The sequence below is a fragment of the Telopea speciosissima genome, chromosome 4, assembly GCF_018873765.1.
Source record: "Telopea speciosissima isolate NSW1024214 ecotype Mountain lineage chromosome 4, Tspe_v1, whole genome shotgun sequence".
Classification (NCBI taxonomy): domain Eukaryota; kingdom Viridiplantae; phylum Streptophyta; class Magnoliopsida; order Proteales; family Proteaceae; genus Telopea; species Telopea speciosissima.
In genome coordinates this window covers 32563261-32574338 of record NC_057919.1, presented here as the reverse complement: position 1 = coordinate 32574338, position 11078 = coordinate 32563261, and the positions used below count along the sequence as shown (strand labels likewise).

General features: G+C 36.8%; 1 protein-coding gene across 1 annotated transcript; it reads right to left on the bottom strand.

Moving 5' to 3' along the window:
• Nucleotides 1-8420: 8420 nt before the first annotated feature.
• Nucleotides 8421-10318, bottom strand: LOC122659222. The gene is made up of 4 exons (XM_043854358.1): nucleotides 9653-10318; nucleotides 8940-9510; nucleotides 8728-8846; nucleotides 8421-8603 (listed from the first exon to the last, which is right to left on the bottom strand). The coding sequence occupies exons 1-4, from the start codon at nucleotides 10316-10318 to the stop codon at nucleotides 8421-8423; spliced, it is 1539 nt and encodes a 512-aa protein (XP_043710293.1).
• Between the last annotated feature and the right edge of the window lie 760 nt (nucleotides 10319-11078).

Here is an 11078-nt window from a genome sequence, read left to right as displayed (position 1 = left end):
TAATCACATTTATTCTATTTTAGATAAATAAAATGAAAACTTTATGTGATACCAACAAGAAGTACAAAGTCCAAGTATGAAATATAATGGAATGCTTATATTTCAAACTGTGACTGTTATGTGAAGTTTGTAATGATATTTTAGCTGCAACAAAATTCCTGATGTTGTTTATTGTTGAGTTTTACAATTTGACTTAAGCTTAATCTTATTCTTCTTGTCCTATAACTTTTCAATAATTCAAATCTTGCACAATGAATCTGTAGCCTTTGAAAACATTCATTCACTTATTTGCACTGCTGATGGATCCCCCCCTTCCTTCTTGTTCTACAGGTTCATGTCTTTTACTAATTTTGTTGACTGAAGGCTCAATGTTAGAGCTGTTGATGGTTAAACAATATTATGGTCTTTTTTAAGAATAAGATGGTCTAAGACTTTGAAATAGAACAAACATGATTGGAGTTAGACTTTGTTGTCATCACTCTATCTGGGTTTTACCATTTATGATGAAATGGATAGATAGGTTAATTTTGGGGGATAGAGAAGAGACCCACCAAATTTGGACAGATGGAGTAACTATCAGGTATTTTGGTTGGAGTTAGACTTCTCTCTTTGAATGCCAGACAGTACCAACTGGTCAATCACACCTAAAATATTACCAAGTAACTATCATCTCATCCTTAAATTCAAGTGAAATGGTTAATATAAGAACCCTTCTTATATGCAATCATTGCATGCCAAGTAGCCAATGTGGTCCAAAAGTAATATATGGATATGAATACTTCAAAATTTCTACACAATTTTCAATAGTTAATGGAGAGTAAAACTGGTTCAAAGCCCCTAGTGTATAGGGCATGTTATGCCTTAACACCAAGGACATGGACCAATGACAAGGAGAACACCTTATGTCATAAGGGTTCAAACCCACCACCACCCTAAATCCACCCCCATTGGTTTTTAATTGAAGAAAAGAATGTCTTGGGCTTATCACTTCCTCCATTTCTCCGAATTCTCCACCTAAAGTAGGCCTTTCCCCCAAACTAAAAGTTAATCACAACAAGAAAGTAACTTTTTTTGAGAAGCCCTTGATGAGGGTTTAGCCCCTTTTAACTGTCTAGGGTTTTGGGCTATAAAGCAAGATGAGTATCATGTTATGGGGGCCATGGTGGTAAGGGAAGAAATAGAATTGGGCTTCGAACCCTATAAAATCTGGGGGAAAGAAATTTATTAATTTAGGGTTAGGGTTAGTGTTAGGGTACCCCCACCCTCTCTGAGTCTCTCTTTTTTCAATCTAATCTCTACTGGTAGATAAAGTAATTAAAGTTAAATTAACATCTTAAGCTATGAATAGGGGTTGAAGGGTGGGAGTATCTCTAGGCAATGGATAGGGATGAAATATATATGAATTGTGACATTATAGAATTCTGTACTACAATACTGACAAAGCTTATTATAGATTGTATTTTGGCAAATTAGGACTTGTTGGAAAGTATGTTTGACAGATTAAGTATATAGGTTTTTTTGTTTGTTTCCAGTAGAGATTAGATTGAAAAAAAATTTGAGGGGAAAAAGAAGAAGAAGAATCATAGTTTTGAGAACCAGACAGTACCAACTGGTCAATCATAATGAAGTTGAAAAAATCCCTCTTTGCAGTCTCTGTTTTGTTGATATTTCATTATGGGTCTTTACGTTTTCTTCCACAATAAACTAATTTTGTTACTCATGAGCATAACCCACTAAAGCTATGGATGTGACCTGAGCCAAACAATCTAGCCCACAAATTTGCATAAATGAGCTCTAATGGACAAGAAACAACATAAATGAGTAAATTCTGTTCAAAATGACTTCAACTCCCTTCACATTCATGGAATATTACCTCAACCTAATGTTAAAAGACGGTAAAAAATTACCTCAATAGAATATTGCACACGGATAAGAAAAAGGTGAAACGAATAGGTTACGGATTTCACCGACGATCAAGCTCGAATGCTTGTGGTTTCATGCATATTCAAAACCCTAGATATTAGAATCTTTTCAAGAAGATTAAAACAATAGAAGGGATTGAAGGGGGAAAAACATACCGGTGTTGGTGTTTTTCAATCTTCGTCTTCCGAGCATGGAGATGGGTCCAGCAATGGCGTCAAAGCTCACTGTACTACACAGTTCTACCGTCTTCTTCCTTCAGCCCAACGATGGTAAAACGATGATGTGTTTTGTTTTTTTGGGTAAAAGAGGGTTTTACCCTTAAGGGATATTATGGTACATGTATCCCTTCTAAGGGTAATTTGGCCATTATGATAAAACTAACAGCAACTTAACCCTAAAAGCCTACCGGAGTGGATTAAGTTCAAATATCTTCATAAAATAGGGGCAGTCTGTGCTATTTTGACCAAGTTTGGTAAGTTTATGACATATTGGATACTTACAGGGGGTGTCCATGAAAGTTTCCCAAAAAAAAAATAACTGCAACTCCTTGGACGAGATGTTGGTTGAAACTAAAGGGATTGGTTTTAAAGTTTAAAATCGGCTAAACTTTTATCATCTATAATGGATCTTTTTTTGGGATAGAATTTTACAATTTTTTTGATGGGAAGAAAATTTTATAAATTAAAAAGAGGAATATACAAGAGAGTTGGAGTCCAGGGCCTTTATGGCCAAATTAGAAATTACTGCAAAACATAAAGGATCCTATTCAAAATCTAAAATTATTAAGTGACCCATATACCCGTATATTTAATAGTATCCTATCATAAAATGGGTTTTTTTTTTTTTAAGAAATAATAAATTAGGTTACAGAAACCCCATAGTTTTTGGCCTTGTTTGCCTCTTTGTTGTTTAGTATTCTCCTTATGTATGGGCTTTGAGATTGAAGGTTCGGATGTTCGTCATTGTTTTATGGGAAAAAGAACTCTATCCGGGAGTGTGGCCTATACTAGCACTCCCGTGAGTCTATCTCTCCTTCCCATATAAAAAGACACTTTTGCCCCTTTGTTTTGAGAAGGAGAGAGATAGACACATGAGAGTGCTGGTGTAGGTCACACTCTTAGACATAAAACTACATCCCTTTGTAAATAGATAGCTATCAAGTAAAATCCACTACAGTGCCTCAATCATGTGGTGCCTTGCAGTTCGGGCTTGAGAGCTCGACACATGGAAGATGCGGCATCCAACGGTGCCAAGCTCAAGAAGAAAGAAAAAAATAAAATTTTGGGTCAATCGAGCGCGCACCGTTGGATGAAGCATCTCCCACGTGTCAAGCTCTTAGGCCCAAATTGTAAGGCTCCACAAGATGAAGGAATTGCAGAGGAATTTAATCCAGGTTTTTCCTTTGTATTCGTAAATTTTGTCATTCTTTGCCTTTCTTCTTGCTCTTTTTATTTTTTAATTTATGAAAATAAATAGGTCTTGTTTGTGTTGATCACATGGATTTTATTTTTTTTCCATTTTGGTTTGATTTATGTTTCCAAAAACAGTCACAAAAAAACACTTCGTTATCAAGCAATTTTTAGGTGTTTTTTTGTTTCTTAGAACAGAAAAACACCAGAAACTGTTTCTCGTAAGGTTATCAAGCGGGCTCCAAATTGTTGTGGTTGTATCAATATGAAATATTTTAAGAATAAAAAAATCCATTTGGCGGTACCTATGAGGATGCAAAGAAATGAGCTGCACTCTTCAACCCCTCCATATCACCAACCAAGTCCTTAGGGGTTTGAAAGTACACCCATGGGCAATTCTAATAGTGTTGGCCCCACTCTAAATGGTGATGGGATTAGAGAAAACGAGAGGAACAAGGCAAGGCTGACGGTAAACTTGGCAGACTTGCTAGGGCTTCAATCCACTTCAACAATCCCAAAAAGCTTCTCCATTAGGGCTTAGTTTGGAAGATATACCTCCATTGAATCTTCTATGTATAATATCTTACATTGTATAGCCTAGTGGAACCCTCTACCTTTTTAGGGTCCCAAAGAGAGGTGCTGAAGCAAAGATGAGCTTGGTCAACCCTCAAACCAGCTTTGATACTAAGTTGGAAACTAGGTATGGATCGATTCTAACAAGAAACAGTGTGTGAGAGTTTGGAAAGGAAGACGAAGAAGAGATGAGAGGGAAAATCATGGTTAGTAGCTTGAGGGCTTCTCTCACCTATTTGATTCATTACTAATATTCATGGAATTATATATGCCTCCCTAGGGAGGTCAAATGTAAAAATAACAAAAGAAAAAATTATAACCAAATATGACTTACAATAAACTAATGATTAAAGTACCCCTAATACATAAACTTTTAACAAATAATCCACTATTCCTTTTCATATTGTGCATCTGATGTTTGAGAACCTGCTCCCACTACTTCTTTATTTGATTATCGTTATTTTGTTTCATTTGTTGATGAATATTCCCAGTCCACCTGGACTTTTTTTGATGAAGCATAAAAGTGATTTGTATAATGCCTTCAAAAATTTCTATCAGATGATCTGTATTCAATTTGAAATTAAAATTAAAATTGTTCATTTTGATAAAAGGGGGAGTACATGTTTGGTGGACTCCAAAAAAATTTTTCGCCGGTATTGGCATTATCCTTCTCCATGCTTGTGTTAACAAACCCCAACAAAATGGGGTAGATGAGTGAAAAAAATCATCATTTGTTGGAAGTCACTTGGAGTCTACTATTTAGCATGCATGTCCCTAAGACTTTTTGGTTTGATGCCTTTCTTGTTGCTATCTTCTTAATCAACCGCATGCCCATTAAACTCCTGGGTTTCAAATCCCCTTAGGAAACCTTGTCTCCTCAAACTTCTGCTTTCTCTCTTCCCCCCCCCCCCCAAAGGTGTTTGGGTGTGTCTGTTATGTCAATGTTAATAAGTCTGCCCGGACTAAACTTGACCCTAAGATCCCCAAATGCCTATTTCTTGGGTAAAGGCAATAAGCGCTACTATCCTCTTCCAGAAGGCAACCTCTAAAGATGTCACCTTTTCAAACTTCAGTTTGAAGTCACTTTTTTGAACATTGACAATTAATGCCCAATGATCCAATGTCTATCTCCTCCAACAGCTCCTACTCTTTTTTTTTTTTTATCTTCCTCTTTATATATGTAATATGATTCCATGTGGAGTAGCTTTTGAATCTTATTTTTATGTATGAACTTCAAATTCCTTTGAGAGTTGAGTGAGTCCCCATCTATTGTGTGAATTTGTTCTCATTAGTAAAATATTTTTCGTTTTGTTTTTCAATTTCTCCTTTCTTTATTATGTGAGCTTGACCTACATCAAATACGAAGATAAGAAGTAACCTAAAAATATATTTTATGGACAAGAGATCTCTACTTGGTTGCATGGTATCTACACAAGCGTCTGGGCCAATGGGTGAGCACGCTTAGGTATCTACCCAAGGGGCAAAGGCGTCATCTCATGGTGCCCTATGAGAGAGCATAGGAAACACCACCAAGTAGAGATCTTTTTCCCATATTTTATAAATCATGTACCTTACTATTTTATTCTAAATCGACACATAAGATTCATGAGTTCAGATCCTACGGTCAAAGCTATTACCCAAAAGATTCATATATGGGGGCCTTAATTAGTTAATACACGTATTCAAATGTTCCATTAAAAATATATATTATTGTATATATATACAGTAAAAATTATGTTTTTAATGGATACCATATTAATAATTGTATAAATACATATTGGGCTGATGTTCTCTGTGCCGTAGCGTAGCCTGCACCCATGGGCCTACCATTCAGGGGGCAGGGTGGTCATTTCACCCACTTCAATGTGTCTGGGCGCAGCCTGTGCCCTTAGCACAAAGAACATTTGGCCATACGTATTATACATTTTAACTTAAAGTTTATTTATGTTAAAAAATTCAAAACGTTTATAAAAAAATGGGCTGATGTTCTATGTGCCGTAGCGCAGCTTGCACTAAGACACATGGGCCTGGCATTTCAGGGGGCAAAGTGGGCATTTTGCCCACCCCATGTGTCTGGGCGCAACCTATGCCCCTAGCATAGAGAACATTTGACCTAAAAAAATATGGCAAGAGAACGCTGTAATCTCTACATCAATGCGGCAATCAATGAAAATGTGCACAAAGGCATTGCTTTGGATGCGATTTTTGACTTTACTGGGGGCTGAACGATCTTTTCACACAGGCATTGGTTTGTGTTTCTATGCGCAATAACCATGCTAACCACGCAACCGGTTAGTGTTCTTTTTCCCCTAAATAAGTAAAACAACAAAAATACACAAAAACCCTCGCCTTCCCGATCGCAAGAGCGAAAAACTCCCCAACTCTTGGTTTTGGAACCCTAGCGGCTGTCCCCTCAACTTCTCCGTCTCCGTTTAAGTTCAGTGGCGGCCGGCAATCAATATCCTCCTGCCTCCTTCCTCTTCACCATCTCCATTCCCTATTAATTGCTGCGGCGGGAACACACTGTTCCAAGGAGATTACAGCGGCAGACACACACTCTGTTCCTCTTCTTCTTCTCCGTTTCCATTCTGATATTTTGTAATTCTCCCCTCCTCATCGAGTGAATTGAGGTACCAAAGCCTCTTCCTTCTTTCATCCTTTATTTTTTCTACTTACGCATTATTTCTGAACTTCTGAAGTCGTTGATGTTAAATTCCTTGAAGAAAAATCTCTCAATTAAGATTATTTTTAAAGCTTTCATAGGGTTTAATTTAGTTAATGTTCTTCTTTGGCTGTCCCTCTCTCGCTCTCGCTCTCACTGACAACCCCCCAATTTTCCCTTTCATTAAACTGTTATCCTATAATTATGTCACTTTGCCTTCATTAGATTTCTGATAAGTTAGTGTTTTGGTTGAAAAGTTGACAGGAAACGCAACTTAGGTTGAAGCAAACTAATACTTCTTTTGAAATAAATTTGAGTGTAACTGCTTTATTCCTAACCTTTTGTTTGATCTTTGCCAACCTAAGGATAACTTTAATGGTTACCGTCTTTGTTCTGGACCGAAATTTGTGGGTTTTAGTTTACATGTGATGTCTCAACTTTCCTCGTGTGGTAGTTAGTCAGAATGTTTCTGAGGTTCCATTAGCTTTTGTGGCTCCAATAATTTGAGAACTAGAGAGGAGGTACATTGCAATGTTCAAAATAGTGAGTGCATCTATTGAAATGATACACATTTTCTAGGAACAATAAGATACACATATTCTAGGAACAACAGTGGTGCATGTCTGTCAAATAGTGCATATATGTCCGTATTTTTGCTTACAAAGTGATCGTATTAAACACGTACCAAACTTACTAACTATGGGGGGACAAACTAGAGATCCCCAACCCTTAAGACTCAGTTTGGTTGCAAAGGGAATTATAGGGAAGGGAAGGGAAATTTTTTAAACCTAAGAAAGAAACTTTTGTAATCATTACCTCATGTGATTGTATAAACTACTTCAATTTCTTACCATATATAGTAAATATATATTTTACATGTAATATTTATTTTACATCATAGTTGTCACGGCGTCACGGCAATCCAAGTCTGTGGAGGGGTGTCACGTCGATATATCGACATGGCGAGCATGTCGACTATGTTTTATTTTTTATTTTCTCTATTTTTAATGTCATTTAGTATGCTATAATATATGTCCTATAACATCAAAAATCAACATGAAAGTGTACTACACTACTACTAATATACTATGGTTTAATTCATGAAAGTGTAATATCCATTAGTGTATATGAAAGTATGAAAATATAGTTTAGCCTATCAAATAATTGAAAGCAATAGTAAAAATCAAATGATAGGCTAAGTGGCTAACCTGTTTACTGAAGCTTGATAGCAATAGTCTTTCTTCAGTGTGTGTGATTTGGAGTAAAGCAATCTGAACAAAGTAATAGGTATATATTAATATATATGAATTTGATGAAAGAGGAGAGGAAATTATGTATTCAAAAGCAAAAAAATAATTTAAGATAGATAACTGTATATAGTATAATAGTAATCAAAGATCAAAATTTAAAGTCAAGTAATCAACCAAAATACCAAATATAGATAGCCTTAAGTCTTTAACTAATCTTCAAACTTCAAAGTTTAAACAATCCACAATATCCAAAAGGTCCAAAACTAATTAATTATCATATTCATCTAAAAGATCTGCATTTGGCAGATTTTCTTGTCGTGGCTCTTCGACACCATCATAGTCATCTACGACATTCTCGTTGTCATTCACATCATCTTCCTCTTCTTCCTCGTCTTCATCTGGTTCAGAGTCATCCTGAACATTTGCCATCCTTGAGCTACCTCTCCCTCTACCATGTCCACGGCGTGAATATGTCACATTGACTCTAGAGGTTGATGCTTGAGTTCTCCTTGGTCGGATGGGGGCTTCAATCGATGCCCCCATTGCTCTACCAACATCATCCCATGTGAGATCATCATTGGGATGGACTAAATCTTTCACTGGCTAGGTAACCATCCACTCACTAGACCAATCCAGCTCATCAAGAATTAGTGGATCATATTTTTTGTTTTTGCCTTCCAGCTCACGTCTTTGTTGAAACCTTTCTTGGAGGCGGCTATTGTATTGAACATAGACTAGATCATTCAAACGAGAATGTTCCAGTCTATTCCTCTTCTTGGTATGAATCTGAATTCATAAACAAGAGAGAACAAAAAAGTCATTTTTCAATAAAAGACATAACAAAAGTAAAAGAAAAAAAAGTCTAAAAAATAAATTAAATGTAAATGTAATCATGTAAGTTAATACTTACAAACTCAAATGTGCTCCAGTTGTGCTCGCAACTAGAAGAAGAGCAACAGAGGCCTAATATGCGTCGTGCAAGCTTTGAAAGCTCAAAAGCACGACCTCCATTTGTACTCCACCAAGTAACTATTAAAATATAATAAAAAAACTGAATTAATAGTAATACATCATAGACATAGTAGCATACAAAGTAGGTACAAACTAAAAATACTAAGTTACTAGGATTTATGGTTGTCCGTTGTCTAATCGCCATATCCCTCCCAAAAGAACCCTTTGAAAATCTATAATCATCAATTTGCAAAGTTATCTTGTCTTGTATAGCAGGGTCATCCACCAGTCTGGTCATGACATCAATCAATGAGATGTGTAGATTGACAATCAGTTCGCCATCTTCACTTTCCTTGAACATAAAAAATTTTCCGGGATTAAGAAATAGTGTGGCTCCATACAATGGACGTTCTATCTGACACTCCCAACGCCTGTCAATGATATTTATAATTTTCTTCCACAGCCGTTCTTTATGTGCTAAATGTTCACAGATTTTCTTTTTTGCCTCTTCCATAGCAACATAAACCTCAGTCATAGCAGGCCTCTCATCACCATCAACAATCCTCAAAACAACAATAAGTGGCTTCGATGCTCTAATAAAATCTTCCACAGTGTTCCAAAATGGTACAACAAACACCGTTTCTTCCACTTTCTTTCCAACCTCTGTCTTTGACAAATTGGAACCCTTCCACTCATCAGAAATAAACAAATGCTTTAATGCATCCTTATGCTTAACCAAACTCTGACATGTCAAACAAGCAGTTGCAAATCTAGTAATTGTAGCTCTCACAAGATCCTTTTGTCCAGTTCTTTTCCTCATTGCATCAAGAAGACGTGTGTGCCTGTAGATGAAGGTGGTTATTTTTTTTTGCCTTACCTATCACATTCTTAAAGTCTTTCAGACCACCTATATCCTCCAACATCAGGTCTAAACAATGGGCTGCACAAGGAGTCCAATATAGCTTTCTTCTATTTTCCATAAGCATTTTACCAGCCAACTTATAGTTTGAAGCATTGTCAGTCACAACTTGAATGACATAATCCTCACCAATCTCATCAATTTTGCTATCAAGCAATTCAAATAGCATTTGTGCACTTTGAACCATACCAGATGCATCAACAGATCCCATGAAATAAGTCCCCTTTAGACGGTTAACGAAAAAATTAATTAAGTGCCTTCCCCGTTTATCCGTCCATCCATCAGACATAAGAGTGCACCTATACTGCTTCCAATACTCTTCATATTTTTTCTTCATCTCTGCAGTTTCATTCACAACATTTCTTAACAATGGCACTCTCACTTGATGATATGAATGTGGAATATATCCAGAACCATATTGTGCAATAGACTCGCACATCACCTCAAAGGTCCTTGCCTTAATAGCATTGAATGGGATACCTTGTTGATACATCCACTTAGCAATGTGATAATCAACTCTGGCTTTTTGTTCTGGTGTCCTAAAACGGTTCTCTATAGTAGTTTGAGTAGAACTACTATTATGCCTCTCATTGACTACTTGCTCAGGAGTCCGTCTAACATGAGTATCCATGGGACCCCTTACTTGAGGCTGAGTAACCTTTCTTTTCTTAGCAATTGTCCCAGAGCTAGGAGCCACCCTAGCAGCTGTAGGAGTCTGGGATTGTCCTTCGAATGTATCTTTTGATTGTATTTGCCCTCCAACTTCTACAGCATCATCATCACCATCATCATCATCCAATACTTCTGTAATTTGTTTCTTCTTTTTTTTATTTAGAGCTTCCCTCATCACTTGAGAAATAGAATCATTCGTCTTGGTACACTTAATAACGTCTCCATATCCACCCCCACTACTAATTGGTGTAGAACCATCCATTAGTTGAGTGAAAGACACTAGTAGACTACAAAGGTAACAAAACAAAAAAAAAAAAAACAATTAAACTGGTTTTTAGCATATTAACATTAAGCTGAACTAGGATGGGAAACAGTCAAAACACAAAAGTTAAGTACTGGTTTTTAGTAGATTAACATTAATGGATGGAGGGGGAAAAAAAAACTGAAATTATGGAGTTGAATATGTGCTTGTTCTTTGTTGTGTGTGTGACACGTGAGTCTGTGGATCGAGGGTGAGTGAAATCGGTGAATAGTGATGGACTACTTGGTTGTAATAACTATTAAATCCCTCCCCCCCTTGTCTCTCGACTCTCTCCCTGTCTCTGTGTGTGTAAGTGTAACTGTGTATGTGTGGGCCTGTGGCTGTGTGCCTGTGTGCAAGGTAAGAAGAAGAAAAAATAAAAAACAAACACCGTCTCTGTGACTGTGCAACCCTGCAA

Coding starts and splice junctions, on each gene's coding strand:
- LOC122659222 (XM_043854358.1), bottom strand. CDS start 10,318: ATGGATACTCATGTTAGACGGACTCCTGAGCAAGTAGTCAATGAGAGG. Junction 9,511..9,652: donor GTCTGAAAGACTTTAAGAAT/GTGATAGGTAAG, acceptor TTGACATGTCAG/AGTTTGGTTAAGCATAAGGA. Junction 8,604..8,727: donor ACTGGAGCACATTTGAGTTT/GTAAGTATTAAC, acceptor TTATGAATTCAG/ATTCATACCAAGAAGAGGAA.